The 24,883-nt window shown below is 40.7% G+C and overlaps 1 protein-coding gene across 50 annotated transcripts in view; it reads right to left on the bottom strand.

Annotated features, from left to right (window-relative positions):
• Nucleotides 1-24,883, bottom strand: part of LOC131689525 (cell adhesion molecule Dscam2) — a 172,782-nt gene that overhangs the window by 145,462 nt on the left and 2,437 nt on the right. For 45 of the 50 annotated variants that reach the window (XR_009305406.1, XM_058974668.1, XM_058974704.1 and 42 more), the window contains exon 4: nucleotides 11,969-12,154. Coding sequence is in view for 49 of the 50 variants with exons in the window: in XM_058974668.1 (XP_058830651.1) it covers nucleotides 11,969-12,154 (186 nt within the window). In the remaining variant the exon portion in view is untranslated. Of the gene's footprint in view, nucleotides 1-9,252; nucleotides 9,415-10,354; nucleotides 10,526-11,692; nucleotides 11,858-11,968; nucleotides 12,155-12,272; nucleotides 12,444-24,883 lie in introns of all 50 variants that reach the window. The other 5 variants (XM_058974711.1, XM_058974709.1, XM_058974710.1 and 2 more) reach the window with 4 other exon arrangements.

The following is a 24,883-nucleotide window of genomic DNA, read 5'->3' as shown; positions in this document are numbered from 1 at the left end:
ATAACTCATACCCCATTGGCCGTAGCTATACACATTCTTCAGCAAAATTACGCCCCTTTATTCGGCTCAACTATATGAAGTGTTTTCTATACTTTTAAAATATTGTAGATACCCAGTTTTGCAGAAAAACTACTGAATACACCAAAAATTTCTACTTTTTACTAAGTTTTAATGGCTCTGCCGCTCTTATAATTCAAAATTTGTGCAAACTAACTAACCAAACTTCTCCATTAGGTCCTTCAGAAAACAAAACAATTCTGAAAAATATCTAAGGTAATTCAGGAGCGCTTCTAGAGGCATGCATTTGAAATTTTACCCAAAATCGGCCCATTTTTCAAAAGATTGAAATTCGCCACCAGTAGGGAGCATTTTAGCAAATTCACTCCGAAGAAGAAAGAGCTCCTAATACCCTAACCTTTCATTTAAGAAGTGAGCCCGATGACTTTTTTAACATGATGTCATTTTGGGACACCCTAGTCTGTATAATACCCGATGTATTCGAAGGTATTCTCCTGAAGTTCAGAAATTGGGCATCTAAAACCTCAATCAAGGTCTATGCGATGCCCCAACTAACCATTTTCGGCTGTTTTAGTCGAAATTGCTAAAGTCTTGGCTGGTTTAGTTGATATACACAATACAACTGCTGGTTTAGTTGATATACACAATACAATACAAAGTGTAACTCCAAATTATGGAATGCAACCATCAAAACGATCAGGAAAGTATTCGTGAGCTACCCGAAACATGAATCCTTACTCAATCAAGAGCTCGTTTCTTCATGCATAATAAATTTTATTATACTGGAAAAACCGTAATACGGTTGCGAAGTTGAAAAATGTCAAGCTCCGCTACGGGATCAAGTGCCACGATTTTGCTTTGCTAATACAGGGAAAATAATAATAGCTATGATCTCAACCAAAAGCGGAAGCGCCATATATTTGTTAGTGTGAACTAGTTTTGTAGACAAACAAATAGTTTCATGAATACAAAGTGATTTATAAATGATGTTACGATTACGAACACAAATTTCTTTTTTGTTTAAATACGTATTTTTTCTCTAACCTTCGTCTATCCATCCAGTTTTATTGTGATAAAAATGCGGGCTCCGAAAAGGATCCGGGCCGCTAGGGCAATTGCCCTAGCTAATCCCCCTCCTCTGATAGTAACTAATATACGACGAATCCTGAATCAGCTTACGAGACAATAGTAAATCCATGAATAACATTCCGATTTTTGTCAAATAAATCACATGCACAAAATAGCATGACACGTGAACTAGATTGGGAACTATTTCACGGTATGAATGGTAAATAATAAACTTTGAATCAGAAACTTATTCACGACGCAGGAATCGATCCATAAATAATATTGCGAGTGTTGTGTGATATTTTTGATGAACACGAATCGTGAATCGTGACCAATACATTATGGGATTAGAACAGGAACTAGCTGACGAGGTTGTAATAGATTCACGAATAATATTCCGAATTTTGTGCAATACTTCAAGCGCACATATCTAGGGAAGGTCGATTTTGTGAACTTATTCACAACAATGAAAATCAGATCGTGATTAAAGTGTAATGCATCACGGATCTGCTTACGTCGTATAGCCGAACCGTAAAAATGTTCTTAAATCTAGAAGTAAAATCACGAATCAACATTGACAATGTTCTCAGAATTGTGAACTAGTTCATGAACAAAAACACGAATTGATAATAGCATAACTAGAAACATGATTGAACTTCGCGATAGAAAGATAAATATTCTCATAAGCTAATTTCAAATACGTGATTTTTGTTCACTTTTCTTGCTAGATATTTTGCTTTTTGTAAAATACTTTTATTAAACGCTTTTTTAAGGATCATTTACATTTACAGTTCACCCGCATCAAAATATAAACGCACGTGTAATATAATTCAGCGAGCAATAATCACAGTTACTAAAAAACTTAGCAAAGAAAATCGAAATAATCGTACGATTCCTAACTAACATAGATTGTGGCATTGGACGAATATCAATGCAACTTTTATTATGGAAGTTACTCATGAAAAAATTTAGTCAATTCTGATAAAAGAAAACTATACTTTGTAATGAGCAACATGTAGAAAGATAGTCGCATTGACTTTCTTCAAATGTTCCATACAATGTTACAGGTTTAAGGAAAAACGAAACATGTTAACAGCAAACACAATATTGTGTTAACAAAAACACAATCTTACCCTGATAAGACTATCGGTTTGTAAATCAATACAATCATCTGTTAAAACGTTTATGGGTTTTCTCCAAATTTATAAAAACCCACATACATCAGTGGCGATATTCGAAAAACAATTATACAAAACTGCTACTAACATAAATTCTGGCGTACCCTATTGTTGAATGATTCATGCTCTGAACATCCCGTTCGAGCGTTCATTATTGGCGCATCCTTTGGAAGTGCGCATAACCCACGATTATCTTCAATCGAGCGGGAAAACGATAGGACGTACGGGCAAAACAATGAAAACTCTCGACCCAAATTTAGCGCGAATCGTGAATAGAGCCAGCAGCAGCGAACACATTCCCAGTCGAAATGGTTTTGTTACCATACCCAGAGCTCTACCCCTCTTCCTCGTGCCAATAAAACTCCATGAATGAGTAAACGCTTCCGCTCCACGACCGATGCGACCGAGGCGACGGTTTTTGTTCGGAGTTCATTCAGTCGTGCGAAGAGAATTTCAATGAAAGTACATATACGAGACGCCGCGCGAATGGCGACCGTTACTATCAAGATATATCATGTTGCAATATACAATTTAAAGTTCGGACTGTATGAACGAAAGTACATAAGCAATTTCTGGCTAGCCAGTTGGATGTGGTAAACATGTAACCATGAACTTGTCATATTTGGCGGTTACCTTTTGCAATCTGTGTGATTTACGTGTTGATTGTTATCGTGCTACTGAGTTATTTTTATTTTAATAAACAAAAGTTCCTCAGTGAGTATTGCTCAGTGGATGGTAGATATTGTTAATCAGATGGCGTTTGGATACTTCGTGCATTAAATCTGTCAGTTCGTCATCTGGGATTCAAATTATTCATGTAAGATAATTACCACAGATTGTTTGGTTAGGGATTAATTAAAAGTTCGATTTGGAAAGAATTCTTGAAATTTGACTGACGCTGCTCAACGAATATTGGTAGGCTAAAAGCGAAGAAAATGTATTTTTCGCGTTTCTCACACTTTCTTCCCTATAAACAAATCTCACAGGAAGAACAAACAGTACCGTATCCATCGCACTGCACAGATGCCATATGGGTACCAAATGGCATTCCCGCAGTTTTTTTTCCACGCGTTTTTTTTGCGATTTCGGGTGGGGTAAAACTAACATACCTAACCGAAACTTGAATGCTGTTCAGCTCGCAACAGAAGGCAAAATCGCACATATATGCGATCACATACAGCTGGTTCTCCGGTGAGTTTACGAAATTTGAATTTTGAGAGACTATCACTGAAAAAATGGTTATGAAAGGATGCGTTGCGCATTATTTCAAACTTCCAAAACTTGGTAATATGTTGGTCCCAAGTGAAATAATAATTATAATTGCTTACTTAGTTTTTGGCGGAAAATCAATAGTGGAATATACAGAATTTTCTAGGAATAACCTAATTCAAAAGTTTTTCAACGGATAATCGATCATCACATAAGGGACTTTAGTTTAGTTGAATGCACAAAATGTCCCATGCATATCAGTGTGGAAAATCCACAATCACTCTGCTTCGCGATGCTGTTTACAACATTGAGAAGGCCTTCTCGCTGAAGGAATCTAACTTGGGTGTATTTGTAGATATTGAAGGTGCTTTTGACAATGTGTCCTTCCAGACTATTCTGGGAGCGACGCGCGATCATGGGATATTTGCGTGTATCTCGGGTCGGGTGAACGCAATGCTTAATAACCGCATTCTTTGCTCGTCACTGAGGCAGCCAGAGATACGGAAGTTTTTGCGGTTGTCCTCAAGGTGGCGTTCTGTCACCTTTGTCATGGCACCCGGTTGTTTGAGAAACTCAATGCGGTCGGATTTCCAACCTACGGGTTTGCGAAGGATTACCAAAAACTAATTACTGGACTTTGCATCGGAACAATCGCTGACTTAATGCAACAAGCCTTAAGAGCTGTTGAACAGTGGTGTCAACCAGTAAAACTATCAGTTAACCCAAACAAAACCTCAATAGTTCTTTTCACGCAGAAGCGAATAAGAACCGAAATTAGTCTCTTGTAGTTCTCTGATTCTGAGCAGTGTCAACTGTGTGCAGATCAAGTTATTGGAGTTTTATTGGATTCCAAACTGAACTTGTCTGCTCATATTGATTTCAGAGTCAAGGAAGCGTACATGGCCTTCGGGTAGTGCAGATGAACTTTTGGAAAGATCTGGGAGCTCAAACCCAAATACATCTATTGGATTAACACAATTGCACGAAAATTCTTGCTCCAAGAGATATTAGATTTACTTACAGGACATTCCATGTGAAGATTCCCTCTCGAGAGGAGTGGTTGTCTAGCTATAGGGAGAGCCAACAACAAACGCAAGTGGCCTGTTACACTGACGGCTCGCTGATGGACGGACGTGCTAGTGCTGGTGTCTACTGTTGTGAAATGTGATTGGAACTGTATTCCATACAGAAATCCTCGCGTTATGTGCGGGGTACAATCAGCCTTTTAACACCGCTTGTCCGGTAATGTTATAAACTGGTTTTTCGATAGTCAGGCTGCAATCAAAGTCATTAGCTCGGACAAATCACGATCCAAGCTAGTGATCGCATACCGAACCCTCATCGAATAACTCTTGAGCTTCGTCCGAGCATCGCGATTATTGGAGAAATCTACAAACGTGACGCCAAACGAAAGCGTTTCTAGTACAACCGTGTCGTGTGATTTCGAAAAATCCAACACATTTTTCGAAACACCATTGCGGCATGCTAACCAGTGAGTGAACGGAGAACAGTGAGCCTAGTTATGTACGGTATGCAAACTAGGCTCGATGGCGGATCCAAAACATAGTGTTTCGATCATATACATTTGGAACAACATCAGATGTTGTTTCAAACTGTTCTCAACTCCTATTCGGCAGCTCTCACAACGCCACCCATGTTACAGCTTGGTAAGGCCTAACTGGTGTCTAGGGGGGTCAATTGAAGTTGTCTGACGTATTCTTGAAGGTCACATCATTAGCTTCTGCGTTAGAATCGTCAGACAGCCTTAGTTGATTATAGAATTAGGGATTTCTTTAATAAAATTAATTTATATTATATATATTTTTGCTTTAGGTAGTTGATATTCGAGCTTGTAGAATCCCTTGAGCGTTTCATATACGAGTTCCGATGGAAATTGAGGGTTTGGTGAAAGAAATCTCTTCTATGAGACGGTCAACCGAGGGCGTCGAAATGCCGAAAGAGATGAGCAGCGGTAAGCGAGTTTTACAAGAGGGAATGAGACACTCACTATACTATATTCGATTAAACAAAGTTGAGAAATAAGTTTCCAAATGTGTACTACCAATGTCATACAATTCAGCGTATTCGCCAGAAGGTTAAGTATGGAAGATCTTTTGAGTAAGTGAATTTAATCGTTTATGATCGTTACATTACATTTATATATTAAAATACACTAAATACACGTCGATTTCTTCTTTACGTAAGGAATCGAAAGTTTTACTGTAATGTTAAAATCCAATTGATATAAACATTACATTAAGGCGGGGCTGGTTGCTGGAACGATGACCTCGGAACATGTCCGGCGCTGTACAGGAAATGGGTCATCGGGATGTCAATTGAGCTAACACCTACCTAAATCTATGAACCAAGTTATTTGCATGAACATATTTAAATACATGCAAAAATCTTTTTTCAGTAAATCACTACCAGCTAGTGGGAGATAGGATGGTTAACACACACACCATTGTGGCATGCTAACCAGAACTTTAACGAGCTACTGCAAACTCAATTTTCACACGGCAACTATTCAGCGCGCTGAGTTATTTTCATGCGATCTCTGTGAATCCGACTACGGAACCTCATATCATCTGATATGCAACTGACAAGCAGTAGTGCAGTTGTGATTTCGAGTTTTGGGATGTTTTTACATAGACAACACCGTGTTTGGACGACTGAAACTCAGAGACATACTAAAGTTCCTTATCTAATGCGGTAGAGAGCTTTAAGTTTTCTCGCAGGCGATTTGAACTACTTGTGAATTTAACTTACCTGCTATTTGTTTTTGTGGTTATTTTACCCAACCTTCCAATTCCAAATCCTTTCTCCTCTTTTCCCTTTCCATCCGCTCAGGGAAATAATGAGAAGACATGGCACGGCACAAATCGCCGACCGCATACGGGGAACGACATTTTGAACTAATATATTTTGATTCCTGAGGATCGAAACAATGAAATCTCCAGATACCCATTATGGACGACTTTTTGGATTTTAGTGTCTAACTGGCGCCAACTTGGTGCTGGTTTGAACTTATCTAACTAGCATTAAATTGGTGTTAGTTACTGACGAGAAGAATCCGTAACACAAAAAAACCTAAGTGTTAGATATTGTGTCACGCACAAAAATAAATGTTTTTGGTGTTGTCCACAAATTTTCCCCGATTGGGAATTTTTGCATAGTAGAATAGAGTGGGGTCAAGTAGGTCAGTATTCTTTGCCGAGCTCGTGCGATGGTACTTTGGCACAGATTTTGACAAAAAATACTCGTTGGAAAGGTTATACATCTGGCAACGGCGATAATAGTTTTATGCTTTTTTCAAGCTAAATCAAATAAGGCGATGGTACTTTTTTCGATGTTTTGAAAATCTGGGGGTATGATAGGTCACTATATTCAAGGTTAAATAAAGCACCCCTAGAACATCAGCGGTTTAACTTTTATTTGAAGAGTATGAATACTGCAGATTACTTAAAAATTAAATTGACGTCATTCTGGTAAGAAAATGAGAAGTGGCAAATGATGTTAAAAATCATGAAATCGCAAAAGGAAATGTTGAAAAAACATGTTTTATCGGCAGCGGCGAATAACTTCGTCGGTGTCGTTTTCGTTGCCAGAGTGTGGAATTGAAGTTGTTTATTCCGGCTCAGCTTAGCTTAGCTGTGAGACGATCAGTAGTGACCTATCGTGCCCCCAAACGGCTGACCTATCGTGTCCCCAAGCGAATGTTTCATGTTGGTGTCCGTATTTTTTCGAAAACAAAGATATCGAAAAACCAACACAAAACTCGTTTTTAGCATTAGCATTAGCAACGACGCCGCGGCGTAACTAATGCAGCTGATCTATGGTAACAGCCGAAATGACAGCCGTCAACGATGTTCTGTACCATGTATCTAATTCAGACAAGATGAGCGACCTCTGCGATAACATAGCAAAGATAATGCCCTATACCTATTGTACCCCCATACCTATTTGACCCCTTTCTACCCTACCAGGCGTTTAAGTCTCATCTCAAAAGACAGTTTCGGTTCAATATTCCTCATCAGCAAACATGAGCGTCTGCGCTCACTACCGAGGCATCACTCGGTACCATTCAGTCGTTTAAGCGTTCACGCAAGATGTGAGATTTTTTGGATTTCAGTGTCTAACTGGCGCCAATTTGGTGCTGGTTTGGACCTGTTTAACTAGCATTAAGTTGGTGTTAGTTATTGACGAGGTGAATCCGAAACACTAAAAATCAAACTTTTCCTTTTATTTGATCCATTGAACTCTAGGTTTTTTAAACCAAGAGTGACAATTGAAAGTACTTTCGGACTAGTCAATAAAATTATTTCAAGTTATGGGAGAGGATTTAGTAGTTTGTAAGAGACAAAGTTGTGATGCAATAAGGGCACAAACCAAATGCAGCAAAGTTTTATAAAATCAGAGCTCTTTTTTGTCTGTTGAAAACGAAACTGACGAGAATCGTGCTGAAAAACCTTTTCAAACGCTTATTATGATCCTTCACCAGTTTTATATTGTGCGTCACGATACCAACGATATAACATTTCAACTAATAGTTCTTCGTCAACATCCCTGATCCCACCCTTAGTTTTTTTCTTACACGAAGTGACTTAATTGCCAAAGCAAATTATCTTTTATGAGGAAATAAATTTATATAAACAGAAGCGCTGAAAAGTTACCACATGCGTACCACAATACACTAAAATGCAGGACAATATTAATTAAAAACTATATTTAAAAATCGTGTCATGTAGTAAATACTTGTTAAATTTACAACGCATGATTGGAAGCGCTGGCACAAACAACTTTTTTTGTAATATTTATCAGCACTCATTTTAATACCAAACTTTTCTGCTGATATCAATTAAACGTTTGTTGTTGCAGATACGGCAATATCATGTAGGTAGAACCATATCCTCGGCCGATAATTCGAGAAAACCTTCCGCGCAAAACGAAATAAAAGTTTCCACCCCGATTTACCTACACACGCAACAATCACAATAATGAAACGCACGTTCATGATTCCTACACTCAATGCACCTTGAGACCAGAGCATGCTGCTTTTGTCATTTATCCGACCACGAACCTGTTTTGAACCGAAACGAAAGAAAAGAAAAACATGGAATTGCACCTGTCAGCCGGCATCTGTTTTGATCGCTGTTCGGCTGTCATATGGTCGCTTTCATCGATTGTCGTAAGTGTGGTCGGATCGCGATCAGAAACGGAATTGAACGAGTACTAGGACCTTAACCTAAACTACAGGCTACGCAGGAAGAAGGATACGTCGGGATTGGTAGGCCGTCAGGCCCCTGGAATGTTTGGATGGGATATAAAAATTTAACTAAAAAATAAGATACGAGGTAGGATCGTTGGGAAAGGATAAAACATAAAAATACTAACATAAGATCATAATTTTGAACCGAAACTGCTGACAGAAATTTTCCTGATGCGAAACATAGAAATCTGCAGGGTGGTGAATTTAGAATAGAACTCGAACGCCTACCGAAGCTGTCGTCTAGCATGAAGGTCTGCCCGTCGGTGGTAGCCCATTCTACAATTTCCACGTGATCCGCTACAAAGGAAGGGATCTGACACTTGAACAGTGCCGTATTGCCCTTAATGACGAATACGTCGTAGACCTGGGCTTCGTAGTACTGGTTCACCACTGGAAGCATAGATAAAGTAACAAGAGAACTATGTCAAGGTAGTGCTAAACTGAAGTAATACGGAGAGGAATAGCTTGGATGTATCAGTCGAAAGTGGAATTTCGATGAAGAGAGTGTACCAGTATCGTCGCTCATCTCGATCTCAGTTCCATCGTCCGCAACCCAAGACGTAACCACAATAAAGTCGGCGATGAACGATGGGATCAAACACTTGAGGATGGCAGAGTTTCCATTTAGGACGTACTCGTCGATCACCCGAGTTTTGTAGAACTGGCGGACCACTGCAAACGGATGGGAATAAGGATGAAAAATCATTGGCCGTGATGAAAAATAAAAGCTCTCAAGGATAGGATCTTTAGGATATCACGAACGGGCTAGGCTTGTTAAAAGTACCGAAGTCACCAGCATTAGCGTGGTATTCTTCACCATCGTCGGCGATCCATGCATCGACGTAGACAAAATCCGAGATGAAGGATGGAATCAAACATTTAAGCAGAGCAGAGTTCCCGTTCAGCACGAATTCGTCGGTCAACCGGGTTTGGTAGAATTGATGCACAACTGGGGAAACATTATTTAGACTTCAATCAGAAAACAAATAGTATTCGAGACAAACAAAAACTAAAACAGGACAGGGATTGGGAACTGGTACTTTGCGTCTGGTAGCGAACGAACCCAGGGATTCCATGTCAATTGTGACGATTTCATCGTCAATTTCCCATGAATCGATGGTGATAAAGTCTTGTAGGAATGACGGAACCAAACACTTCATAATGGCAGCATTCCCATTGAGAATGAATTCATCGTTGACTCGGATCTGATAATGCTGATTGACAACTGAAAAGAATAAAAGGCATCTACTGAAACAAAAAAAACGGATGCAGGTTTTAAGGACCTTGAGGATTGTGTTAGAACAATTTGAACGGACTCTAACCAAGGCTACTATCGTCGCCAGGATAGTACTCATTTCCATCGGAATCGAACCACAGATCAACCGCGACAAAGTCGGCAACAAATGATGGTATTTCACACTTCATAATGGCGGAATTGCCACGGATTACATATTCATTGTCAGCTTCGGCTTCGTAGCTTTGAATAACGACTGTAAACCGGTGTAGGTAGAGGAAAAAATAAATAGTTGAACAGGCTTAGAAGAATTATAATCCGAGGATTAGGAGAAGAGGGAATCCTATAAAAAAAATTGAAAAGTGTCCACCGCCTAACCATTATTTTCTTCGTTGTTTGACAGCCGAAATTCCTCTCCGGAATCATCAATCCATGCATCAATAAACACGAAATCCGCGATAAAGGACGGAATTTTACATTTCAAGATGGCGGAGTTGCCACGAATTATGTATTCATTTTCAGCTTCGGTGATGTAATGTTGATTAACGACTGTGATAGAAAGAAATAATAACAGAAACTTGTGGGCTACGGGAAGGGCACTATGGAATGAATCAAATAGAACAAGCAATAACCGAATTCCTGCGCATCGTAATGGTACTCGTTGCCATCGCTATCTAGCCAAGCTTCGACAAACACAAAATCGCCGATGAAGGACGGAACCTTGCACTTGAGAATAGCGGAGTTTCCCCGAATTACATACTCATTTTCGCCGTCTGTTTGGTAGAATTGATTGACGACTGCAATTCAAAAGAAAAATTAGATCATGGGATGAGTGAAACTTATGACGAATAAGGAATTCAGGATCGTGGAAGACATAAAACTAGAACACAGCAATCACCAGAGCTTTCATCCTCGTGATAGTGATACTCGTTACCATCGCTGTCCAGCCAAGTCTCAACGAAGACGAAATCCGCAATGAAAGATGGAATTTTGCATTTCAGGATGGCAGAGTTGCCCCGAATTATGTACTCATCTTCGGAGCCAGACTGATAATACTGGTTAACCACTGGAATTCAAAAATCACACATGGTGAAAATAAAAGGTGAAAACCCAAAAAATAAACAAATTTAAAAAAGGAAAGGAACGTTTGTTTTTATAGGCTGCAGCGGTAAGCCTAACCGTAATCTTCGGATAACGTCATTTCCACCCCTTCTTCGTCGATCCACGATTCCACGCGCACAAAATCCGACACAAAGGATGGGATCGAACACTTTAGAATACCGGAATTTCCACGAATTACGTATTCTGTCAATATCTCCGGTTGGTAGTGCTGATTGATAACTGAGGAAAAGTAATAAGATGATCAGAACTCAAAATGGCGACTAGGAACTGTGCGGAAAGGGAATCCTTAATTTTACAACAAAATAGTAAATAAACACAACCGTAGTCTTCCGAGTGAAGCAATTCGTTATTTTCTTCGTCGATCCAAGCTTCGACGCGAACAAAATCCGACACAAACGAAGGAATCGAGCACTTCAAAATAGCAGAATTTCCACGGATAACGTACTCCATCAGGATGTCGGCGCCGTAATGTTGATTGATGACTGCATAACAGGAACGAAAATAATAATTGAAATATTTTGTTTCAACTCAACATGTTTTTGGGAGGGGATTTTAAGCATTAGTCGGCTTTCCTAGACGAAAACCACGATTTACCCGTATCGAAAGTGGACGCATTATAGACGGAACCCTCGCTACCGATCCAGGATTCAACCTTGACAAAATCCGTCACAAAACTGGGTATGTTACACTTAAGCACCGCCGTATTTCCACGTATCACGTACTCGGAGACAACTTCGGCTTCGTAATATTGGTTAACAACTGTCAACGAAAACAAAAGTATACCTTTCACTAAGATTGCGGTCAAATAAAAACATTCAAGGAATGAGGTACGAGATGAGGAATCGTAGTTGGAATTTTGGAACAGCGAACCAGTTTCGAAATCCTCTACGTGACTGCTGTTGCCTAGATATTGATAAACGCTGCCTGAGTCATCGTTCCAGGACACAACGGAGACGAAGTCCGCCACGAATGAAGGAATGGAACATTTCAAGATTGCTGCATTACCGCGGATTACGTACGCATTATTCACCTCGGATTCGTAGTACTGTTGAACGACTGTCGAACAAACAAAAAAAATAATTAAAGTTACGGTGATGAAACCAAATAATATTGCCGTTCAAAGGATGGTGGAGGATTAGTGAGCAATCAACACAGGTAGTTTAACTTGACGAACCCTCCTCATTCTCGGTCGTGTTCAAATAGAAACTTTGGTTCTGATCCGTATGCCACGATTCGATGCGAACAAAATCGGCAACGTACGATGGAATTTGGCACTTCATCAGAATGGAATTGCCGCGGATAGCGTACTCCTTATTGACGTCCACGTCGTAGTACTGAGCGATGACTGAAATCGAGAAGAAGCGTGCAGCAGACTGTTTGAATTGGGAACTGGTTTCGAAGGATCAACCGCATGAAAAACGCGAATTTTTAGTTCTATAGTAGAACGAGTCACACTCGGAAAACCTGCGGTGGCAGACAATTCAGATAGTTTCAGCTTTTTCATATTTCACAGTTCTTTCCCAATCGATCATAAGGTAACCTTTGGTAGCTTTATATTTAGTTTTATCTGAAGTATGTGCATATTACCTGCAAAATTTTGGTATGACAATACCAACATTGTTCAAACATTTACTCTAGACTAGAATACTGCGGTAGAAGAATAAAGTTAATCATCGAGAATCTTTCAACTTGTTCATACGATCCTATTACATACTTTTACTTTTACAGCCTTACTCTTATTCCAATACTATAGCTCTTAAATATATAATATTAGTAATGAAAGATATATACCATATCTTTCATCACTAATACCCTTCAAATTGAATGTTATTAGAATATACCTCGATATTTTACTATTCTTTTCGTTGTCCCTGATTTACACACAAGTCATCTCCGTCGTGCTATCTTATGACATGAGCGATTTCGGGGTAAACTGAGATAGGTAGACTTTGCAATTGATCGAGTAAGTGCAAAGGCACTGGCTACTCCAAATTTGGGCCAAATCGAATAAGTCTAGCTACCGGAGCAATGTATTCGCAGCTTGTATGGGCTTTTTCGATAATTTACTTGAAGAAAGCCCCCTAATTTGACCCCTCTCATAATAGTCATGCAAATGCTCACCACATAATTTGGGGCAACTCAGATATCAATTTGAGAGGCACTGAATTGGTGGCATACCTAAGTACTACAAATCTGCACATAATGTAGCAACCGCCCAACATTTGCACGCACTGGCATAGAAGTGTTAAAAGTAGCTCTCTGCTGTGACGGTATTACGCATGAGTAGAATCGCAGACGTAGAGACCGGTCGGAGCCATTTAAGTTTGTTCGCAAAGCATTCAGAAACGCCCTTCGATCCCTTGAGCGAAGTGGTTGCAAAAGCCTCTGCACAAATGTCTCAAGTCCCAACGAGACTAGTAGATCAGTAGATTCTTCAACCATGATATCAACCGGCCTTCGATAAAATCAACCATGATATCGTAATAGCGAAGCTGGACAAACTCGGTATTTATGGTCAACTTCTGCGTTGGTTTCGCTCCTACCTCGAAGGCAGGCAACTCCAAATCAGCATTAAGGACTGTCTATCTGCACCATCCTTCGCTACATCCGGCAACCCACAAGGAAGCCATCTCGGTCCCGTAATATTCCTCCTCTACTTTAATGACGTCAATATCAAATAACAAGGACCCCGCCTTTCTTTCGCCGATAACATGAAAATTTTTCATTAAATATGAGATAAAACCGATGCCGAGTTTCATTAGAGTGAACTGGAGAGCTTTAGTACCTGGTGGCATCTAATAGAATAGTTTTAAACCCGAGTAAATACTCATTTGTTAAGTGCACGCGGAAAGGCCATCCGATTCAGTCTAACTACCATTTCTTTGACTCGACTATTCCAAGACACTCTTGCGTCAAGGATCTCGAAGTTATCATGGATTCGACACTAATTTTCAAACCACATACTTCATACATCGCGGATAAGGCATCAAGACAGCTTGGGTTCATTTTCAGAAGAGCGAAAAACTTTAAAGAAGTTTAAAATCACTCTGTTGCGCACTGGTTCGCTCAACACTAAAACATTGTTCTTCTGTTTGGAATTCGTACTACCAGCCATCCAACGTCGGTTCATACGCTTTGCACTCCGACATCTTCCTTGGCAAAACAGATTTCAGCTGCCAAGGTACGAAAACCGTTGTCGGCTAATACAGCTCGACCCTCTAGGCATCCGGAGGGACTACTCTCAACCCCTGCTCGTCTCGGACTTACTGTCTGCCAGGGTAGATTGAGCTACAATCCTCGAACGCCTGGATCTTCAAGCCCGCGTTCGCGCTCTAAGTCCGTTCAGGAGAACCAACTCTGGGTGCCAGAGCGCCGTTTCCGGACTTCAGCGTGTTTTTAATAGTGTGGTGACGGCTTTTGGTTTCAACTTGACGAGGATTTCGATAAAAGCTAAAATAATGTCTATTCTGAAATGTGATTAGTTTAGGCAACCACCATTGGGACCAAGGGGTCTGTTGATGAAGGTAATAAACATATAAATTATGTTATTACGAAATCGAAAGTCAGTTCGATTAGCACTGCTAACGGTCAATACTAGTCTGATGAAAATGTAGTACTCAACTGTTTTTTTTACATATGCTTTCCAGGCTGTGCGGAGCCATCACTGCAGACTGCCTCTGAGTTCGTTTCACGTAGTTCTGATGCTTCGGCATTTGCTCGTAGAATTGTGATAACCAAATCGATCAAATGGGCGATTGATAGTTTTGATCCGTATTAGTCTCCGAGAAAAGAAGGAATCATTACAGTTCTAATTCAAAGAGGATATGAACACTTCAAGTACAATTTGAAAAAAGTTCTTACTTGTAGTCTTGCTACAGAATACATTCCATTAGCGTGGCGAGAAATAACTGTAAAATTCATTTCCAAAGGTGGCCACGTCACCTATGAGAAGGCAGAGAGCTTTTGTCCAGTCTGACCTCCTTCCTTCTCAAATCAGTGGAACATTTAATCGGCCACCACATTCGGGATGTTAGCTTGGACGAGCACCCGCTGCATGCAATACAACATGTATATCAGCGGGGGAAGTCTGCTACCACCCCGTTACACAATGCTGTCTACAACATTGTAGAAGCTTTTTCGCAAAAGCAATCAAGTTTAGGAGTTTTTTTTTTATTAATATTGAAGGTGCTTTTGACAACATGTCTTTCGAATCCATTTTGGAAGCAGCACGAGGTCAAGGAGTAGTATACCACGCTCTGGATACAGGCAATGCTTACTAACCGAAATCTGTGTTCATCGTTAAAACAAGTATAGCTAAGGGTTTTTGAGCGCTCGGTCGAGACATGAGTGTTTTGTTACCAGCCCGTGCAGTGTATAACGACAAAGAATAGTGCTAATCCGCGTTCAAGGTTATATTGCGCACTCTCCGCTTCGTCGAGGCATCAGTATTTTTCCCTTCTTTAGTGTTTCTGTTTCTGAGTACCGTTAGCCGGCCAGTGACCCGTGAAGTAGTGTTCTTCTAGTAAGCCCTCTGGATACCGTTACATACACAAGTTAAATATTATTTTACGTTTTCCCTTCTTGGTTCTCCTACTAACGTGCACTGGGCAATAGGTCCTTGCAAAAATGACTTCCCCTGACGACGGTTCATCTCAATGTGAGATGGACTACTACTCAAGGAAGTACTGGTGCAAAACCGAAGCAAGTCGCTCCAGGTCTCAGAAATTTGAGCACAGAAAAGGAGTTCTCAGCACTTCCAGGAACATCAAAAACCCAAAGTGTTCCCATATCTCAGCCAGAGAAAGAATCAAGAGCTCGCTTAATAAATTTCTCTGACATTGTGGACCGTATTTCGACAGCACTCAATATTCCTGACCCTCTTAAAAGCATCTTGATAAGTTTTCTCCCCACAGTAAAAATATTTTTGATGCAGTTCACTGCGAAATGGTCCCTCCTTCCAGTGTCTGTATCCTTCGATGGCTAATTCAACGAACGAGGTCGCGGATTTAATCACTGTTTTACAGTGGAATTGCAGAAGCATTATCCCGAAAATCGATTCCTTTAAATTCTTACTAAATAATTTGACATGCGATGCATTTGCACTGTGCACTATTATTCACTTGGGTCGGGAGGACTCTTACGGAGGAGTACTTTTGGGGATCAAAAAGTGCTATTCTTTCAATCGAATCGACCTCTCCTCGACACCAGACATTGAAGTTGTCGCTTGCCAAACCAGAATTAAAGGCAAAGACCTTTGCATTGCATCCCCCTAGAGCCTTAGTTAGCCACCGACGGCTTTGCGATATTACGAAACTCCTCCCCGCGCCGAGGCCAGTTTTAAGTGACTTCAACGACGAGCTACCTGCCGTCTACCTACAGTACCCGATGGCAGAAACGCGCATGAAGAGTTTGATGAAAGCCAAAAAATGTAGCTACTGGCGCCGGTTCGTCGACGGACTATCGAAACATCGATGAGCACTCTTTGGGGCACGGCCCGGCGCTTACGAAACCGAAACAGTACTAACGAGATCGTGGAAGATTCAAATCGTTGGAGATTCGATTTTACCAAGAAGGTTTGTCCGGATTCCGCCCTGGCACAGAAGATCTACCGCGTCGCGTCCCCTCATAATAACGGGAACGAAGCACCGTTTTCGATGGTGGAGTTTTCACTTGCTCTCATGTCATGTAATAATGAAGCCCAAAGGTCAGACAGAATCAAATTGAACTTGTTAAAGAATCTGCCAGATTCTGCCAAGAGACGCTTGTTGAATTTATTTAATAAGTTTCGCGAGGGTAATATTGTCCCTCACTACTGGAGGCAAGCGAAGGTCATCGCCATCCAAAAACCAGAAAAACCAGCCTCCGACCAGAACTCGTATCGACGGATTGCAATGCTGTTCTGCATTCGAAAGTTGTTCCAGAAAATGATCTTGTTTCGCCTCGACAATTGGGTTGAAGTAAATGGCTTACTGTCAGATACACAATTTGGTTTCCGCAAAGGCAAAGGGATGAACGATTGTCTTGCGTTGCTCTCATCAGAAATTCAAATGGTTTATGCTAGCAAAGAGCAGATGGCATCAGTTCTCCTAGATATAAAGGGGGGATTCGTGGAATCCGCATCTTTCATAGTAAATTTCGAGAAGTCGACTGCAACAAGATGTTTTACACCAACGGGTCAAGCCTCAACGGTTCAACTGGGTTCGGTATATTGAATCAATGCCACACCACCTCATTCAAGCTCAATAATCCTGCTTCAGTTTACGTCGCAGAACTTGCTGCTATTCAGTCACCTTTGGGATCATTGATACTTTGCCCACCGATCATTACTTTATTTTCTCGGATAGCCTCAGCCCAATCGAAGGTGTCCGTTCAATGAAACCTAGGTATCGACGAAACCTTGGTTCAAGAGGATGGATGTGGGTCGGGATTTCATTCGTGTGATGTCTCGGCTCATGTCCAATCACTACACGCTCCGACGTATTGGGCTCGCAAATAGCGGTATCTGCACCTGTGGGAACGGTTATCACGATATCGAACATATAGTCTGGGCATGCGTTGAATACTGTTCTGCCAGATCTCAACTATTAGATTCCCTTTCGGGCCCGAGGAAGATCAACCAATGTCCCGGTTCGAGATGTACTGGCAAGCCGCGATCTCCTCTACATGTCCCTTGTATACACCGTCCTAAAAACCATCAATATTCAGATTTAACTGCCCCTATAACTTTTTTTATTATCCTTAGAAGTGCCCTCTCCCGTCTACCGTACCGCAACGATGGTTTGATGCGACTCCAAGACGACACAAAACATCTCTGCCCAACAAACACGAGACCTACAGCACAACATCACACGCGCAATGCGGTGTTTTTGCGATCCGCGTCAGAGCCGTACTACGAAATCGTCTGGAGGAATTAAAGTTAAATCAATATCAGAGTATGGTCTTGATGGCGATGACTGGTGCGTTCTCGACAACACCTACTGCTGCTCCAACTAGAGGCACACTATGTGTTTCTGAAACAAGAAGCATTTTCTTGTGCATACAGTCTTAGGGTTACTGAGCTCTGGAACAGTAACCTAATAGATCGTGCAACTGTCGACACAAGACTGTAGCTCGAAATGGTTACTTGGGATGAATACACACTTGCTCCCAATGACCTTACACTCGCATGTAGTTTTCCTTTAAAACCTTTCAATGTGGTGTCTATTACCGTGAAATAGGAATAAACCAATCTCATTCGCTTGGTAGATACTGTACAGCATACCAAACAGAAATTTTGGCGATAATGTGTGGTGTGCAATCGGCACTTTAACGAGGAATCTGTGGTAGAATATATTTTTGATCTGACAGTCAGGCTGCCCTGACAGCACTTAGTACGACAGATTTGGGATCGAAATTAGTAATCGCATGTCGAACTAAAATCGAAGGACTTAGCATTTTAAATGCTATCTACCTTCTATGGGAACCCGGTCATTACGATATTATTGAAAATAAATGGGCGGTTAAATTGGCTAGAGCAGGCACTACGACTGACTTCGTTGGTCCAGAAGCAGTTCTACCACTGTCGATAAGTTGGACTCTCTTGGGCTGCATCCGAACATGCCAACCATTGGCGTAGCTTGGAAACTTGTGTTCTAAAAAAACTTTTCTGCGGCATTTTTCCAAGCACAAATGCAAACTCACTTGTCACATGGCTACTATTTAGTGTGCTGTGTATTATTCGTGTGATCTTTGTGAATCCGAAGCTTCATATCTTTTGATATGTAGCTACCAAATACAAATTAAATACGCCAAGGTCCCATACAAAAGCATTAACTTTTTTGGCTCACCGAAAACTAGATTTAAAGAACCCAATGCTTCATATCTGCTAGACAAGTGGCAAGTGTAAAAAATATATTAAAATGGCAACGCGTTTGGATAGATCCGATCTAAGCATGCCGCTCTAGGATATAATTTTATTTTTGACAAGTAGTATTTTTTGTTTTGTACAATTTTATTTTCGGTTCTACCCTGGTACTAAGTCGAAGGTCATTATAATCAGCATCCGCGCGTGGCCACAAAAATCACTTTTTCAATCATGGATTTTAGAGTTACTGTTTTTTTGAACCACCTGTACGGATCGTTGCACGTGACTCTGTTGGATCCTCCGCTGTTTTGGAGATTATGCTGTGGGAGTATTGCACTATTCCAAAGTGTTTCAGAATATCCGAACGTGGATTCGAAAACGGTAACTATTGTTTCATGCTCAACAGTAATGCTCTATGATTGTCATTATGTTTTTTTAGTCCGAGCCACATTGCCCAACCCGTCCGAAAACTTTCACAGGCTTTTTAAAACTAAGCCCAAATAACTCCGGCAACCACCCGCAAAACTGAACTGTCCGCAAGAAGGCTAAACTACACTGCGGCTAGTAGAACTCCGCTAAAAGGTTGCGAAAATGCTACCTCGGTTCCATAATCATATATCAGTCCCATAAAGATAGGAAATCCCATAGAAAACGGGACAACTATGCGATCATGGGTAGTATACGATTAGCTGAAATCTCCTAATGTACCTCATCCCATTAATAACATAATCGTGATGATTGGTTGGCTAGTGCAGTAGGCTCCGCTGCCGGCCAGGAAGGTGATTATGGATCTGTAGAGGTCATTTGTCCTGATAACGTAATAGCTTTTTTCCAGGTAAATTCTTCGAAGCGAGACGTGCATATTTCGGAATATTTGCCTACCACTGAATATCAGGAGTTCTTTTTCAAAATGGCTGAAAATGGTTTCGATCTATGGAATCCATCCTATTGGATATTGGGCAAGAATCACCGAGTTTCTTTGTGTAGGCTAACTGAACTAATTCTTCAAAAATAGAAACAAATTATAGGATAGTTTCAATACCCGTGACAACTGGAACCACTCTGGAACAAATAGGACGAAAATCGTTACTCTACTTCCGGTAGTATCCCGAAGTAAACAAGAGCAAGTGTTTTGCTCCAAAGCAACTTGTATCAAGGATTCTGTATTGGAACTAACTTTATGTCTCGCCCAAGATTTGATAAAAGGAATGAGAGGGATGATTATATACAGCTGCATGCTGCTAAAAATTGCTTTGTGATTAATAAAGTTGGCGATAGTCCCAAATTTGTATTCGATACTTTTGATTTGAATTAACCGCGTTGATTATTCTAAAATTTATACGATCACTCAGTGTAGGAGCAATAGGATACAAAAGTTATTGAGTAGTAGTTTGTTCACAGTTTCAGTCATCCACCAGCTAAAATAATCGAATATGCTCAGCAGTACTGCCATGTCAGCTCCAGGGGTAGGCACTAGGGGGCACATCAACATCCTATTCAACCGTAAGTGATCTAGTAGGAAAGTATGTCTATACAACACTTTCGTGAATACGATCATGGTCAGTAAATGTCTGTATTGTATAGTAGTGTTCGTCCTGATCTGATGTGGAAAATTGTAATTATAAATTGGGCGATGGGATTCTGTAGGCAATATTGTGCGCAACTATTTAATTAAGCTTAATAAAAGAAAAAATACATTCCGCTCCCTTTATCAATTGTAAAACTAAAAAGATATTGGAACAGAAGTAATGGGATATTGCATTAACGGATGGAAGTAGGAAATATGGGGCGAATTACGCGGAGAATGAAGTGGTAAAGAGGGGGGAGGGTTGGTGAGGCATGTAATTGGATTTGCAATTAGTGGATTGGGATTAAGTAGGTCCCTTAACACTTGAGACACCAAGCCCTCGAGAAGTGGTAATATAGTTTTCGAATCAGTTCAGTAAGTTTACCGTATACCCAATAGTTAGTTACACGTTTCATCTTTATTAGCTATCAGTGCAGTGGAAGAGATTCTGCGAGTTTAGGGTAGTTCGAGTCAGGTAATATAACCTGGTCTAAAACCCAATGCCACATAAGAACCCCATGCCTCTTCATACTCAAAAGAGAACCAGTTCCCAGTTCGTGACACCAGCTAAATACATGAACCAGACCCAAATCACTACCACATTTCTGTCTGGCTTCGAAGGCCACCGAGAAGGTCTCGACCAACAAGGCGTCATTTTGTCTCCAACAATGAGTTAACCTGTAACAGCATACGATCGTTGCTCTGGGACTAAACCATCAACCGCAATCGACCATCGCCCAGCGAGCCATCCAGCAACCACATACGACCGTCATCCACCATACGCCCATCACGATCCGCTCGAATACTTCTCCAGCGCTGCCCAGCCACCATACACACCTACATCACACACCGTAAGGAAATAAAATTGATTAGGACAGAAAAATCAGTGTTTTGGACTTTTGATCACTGCTACGATCCTGTAAACTAGAGAAAACCCCTGGAGGAGAAGCCTGTTTGGTTTCGTCCGGGATTGGCGGATGGAATGAACAGATACCAGGATACTTTGTCAACCTGTTGGAGGTAGAATTAATCAATTGATTGATCATCCGTTACTACTTAATCACTTAAAACCTGCAGTACGGCCGTCAATAAACTTCTTCTTCCAGGTTGTAATATTGCTCTCATCGCCGGTTTCTTCACGGTTTCGATTCCGCCGCACAAGTCGCATCATCAGAAATGAAACTTTTCCTAGAGTCCCCAAGGTTCTAATTTTTCCTGATTTTCAGCATAATAAACAATGTCCATGGCGACGCACACGATTTTTTTTTTCGGTTCACAGTGCTGCCAGTTTTAGCAATATTTCATCAAAGTACATTGTCACTTTGACAGTGTACCTTTGCTGGTACAGGGTAGCGTAAAACGTGTCCTCGAAAAATCATCAGAGCATTCCGTATTAACATATTTGTATTTGGTAGCTACCCTCCAGTAATGTAATTGCGTATCCAGATTTTTGGTTTTTTACATGCTGAGCTGAAACTCAAGGATTTGCTATTCTTCCTAACCCAGTGTGATAAAGAGCTGTAGTATAAGCCGTATTTGAATGGCAATATCTCTTCGGAGGTGTTGTCGTTCTGTTATCTCAGTGAAGAATACTTCCATATTGTCTATGTTCTCGGTGTCGTTATTTTCCTTATCCCTATCCCCACCACTTCCCACTTCTTCCCATCTGGAAATGACGAAAAGACAAATCACGGTTAGGCACAAATTTCCGATTAACATGGAGAACGTGCCGTTTGGGCCAGTTGCTACTGACTCCTGATACTAACATTCAATAAGCATGTTGAAATGTACTTAGGTTATCGATGAATGCGAGATAATGACTAGTGGGCAAAGTGTCAGGACATACTGAACAGTAGCAAACCAAGCGTTGCATGACCCTCGGGTTGTTCGAACGTGTATCATGTTAAATACCGTATACCCGTGTGAAACAATAGAGCCGTTACGTACCTTTGCCTCTTCAAGGACTTTTGTGCACATTGTTTGTACGAGTCGGATTTGTTATTTGCACCACACTAAAGTACACAAAGACCAAAATACATTATTGTGTAGCATGATAACACTGCCATGTGTAGATCACCGCACAAATAGAAACTTGGAAACAAAAAAAAATAAAAGATTGATGATCTAAGACATACACAATTTAACGATCAACTTTTTTGTGCTACACATCATTGACTTCTTTGACATCTTTTTAATTAACTCGGCTTTGACTGACTTTATCGTTCAGTTTTTAATATTTGCCATAATTCCTGTCGCCCAATTTGAACTTTTTGCGTGTCTATTTTACGCCGGGCTCTAAGCCCGTGCATAGATTACCTTTTTAAAACAGCTCCACATAATGGCAAAATCGATGCCCTACAAACTCGGTCAGACCGTTTGTTAGCTTATTCCGATCCAGAAGTGAAGGTTCTTAGTATTTATTAAGATTTCATAAGGCCTGGCGGAACAATATTCCGCCGTGACCGAATTTTCAAAACATGGCCTAGATAAGCTCAGGCTATTGTTCCCAGTATAAAGCAAACTGTCATTGGTTTGCTGGAGACAACATTCATACGAAGGAATACCGTGTCTACATACCCGCCCACAAAATAAAGATAAATGGAGAATGGTGCCTGTTCCGGCGGTTCAGAGGGTAAGGCGTTGGTATTATAAGCCGCTCGTCCTATATTCGAAACCCAGCCAGGTAGGATTCTTAGTGGTTTGTCCTACAAATGTCCAGTACACCAAAAATCGAATGCAAAGTGTATCGAAACAGAAGGTCAATTTCCGGAACGGAATGTAGTGCCAAGACTTTGTTTTGTTTTTGGAGTAGAGCCACACAGTCGCCCATTGTTGCACTTAGGCCCGCTATAGCAAGTGCCGAGGGAATCATAGAGATGATTCTAGCGGCGAAAAGACTGTAAAGTGTCTCTACGCTGAGAAGAGTTTACATGAGCTCTCTACATGTCCCGCGTACATATAGCGAATCCTAAGGAGCACTCTTTTGCAGAAATACTAAAAAGAGCTATGCCACCGATTACGACAATAATTTATGCTCTGATAAAAAAGTATGACCCCAACGGCCCATCCTTGAGTCGATTCATAGTCCCATCAGAAGTGTCTGTTCCAAATTTGACCCAAATCGGACAAGTCTAGCTAGCGGACCAACGTACTTGAAGTTTGTATGGCATTTTTCAATAATTTATATGAAGAAAACTCTCTAGCTCGCATTTTCACTGCTAAGCGCCTATGTATGCATCAGTTTATCACTACAAGCAAAAATAAGAAAGATAATTTTATTGCCTACGACTTCATCGAAGACTGGAAATAAATCCACCTTTAGTAGGAGCGTAGAGGGTGCCCATACTAACTGTTCAACGGTGTGAGATAGAAACCAGAACTCTTCTACAAAGTTATAGAACATACATTTTTCATTTATTTATTTGAACATGCTTATATTCTATCTCTACTATTTAAAAAGTTAGTGCTGGCGTCATCTATGCAATGAAGTATAAAACTAAATTTTTTTAGCGAAAAGATGACTCATATTGTGTACCTAAGTTACTCTGAACATATTGTTTAGTTAAACTCAACCATTATTTCGCATATAAAAAAGTTCGTGGAACACTACAACTGATTCACTACTATACGCTGTTTGACCCCATGTAAAACTGACTCAGACATCACATCGGTAAAATTTTAATAACTAATTTTGAAGCTTGTGGTTAGGAGTGTTAAGGACCCGGTATTCAAAATTTAAAATAATAGTACTGCCAGCTTAAAAACTCCAGATAAAACCATTACGATTACCAAAGGTTACTGATCGATGACTGAGCTATGTTGTTTGATTGGACCTCTTGAAAATTGTAGAGAGAATAGAGTGCAACACCGAACCAGGGAAACCGCATCAAAATCAACTGAACAACAACAAAAACATAATCGGAAGGGAGGTAACAGTATACGGATCTCGAAACTTATTGAAAAAATTCTGTCGCACCAGCACTGCTGGCTTCTGCCGAGTAAATATAGGTATTCTCCTCGTCGGTCCAGGAAATCACGTCTACAAAATCCGCAACGAAGGAAGGAATCAGACACTTTAAAATGGCCGAATTGCCGAGTATCACATGCTCTTTGTTGACGTCCGCTTCATAGTACTGCTGCACGACTGTTGTGATGAGGGAAACAAGCCGAAAAAAGTGGAAAAATAGGCGAAAACGTTAATCCAAATCGGTACACATAAATTGAAGCTAATCCGAAACAGACTTAAGGGGGCTGGGATTAGTGCTGACAAAGCGAACCACAAACGGAGAAGACGGCTGAAAATGGGTAATATTGATTAGTCGGACGGATACGAAACATTCTGTATTATTCACTGACTCACATTCGGCACTGAATT

The sequence above is a fragment of the Topomyia yanbarensis genome, chromosome 3 (assembly GCF_030247195.1).
Source record: "Topomyia yanbarensis strain Yona2022 chromosome 3, ASM3024719v1, whole genome shotgun sequence".
Taxonomy (NCBI): domain Eukaryota; kingdom Metazoa; phylum Arthropoda; class Insecta; order Diptera; family Culicidae; genus Topomyia; species Topomyia yanbarensis.
Note: the sequence above shows the minus strand (reverse complement) of the source record. Positions and strands in the feature narration are given on the sequence as shown.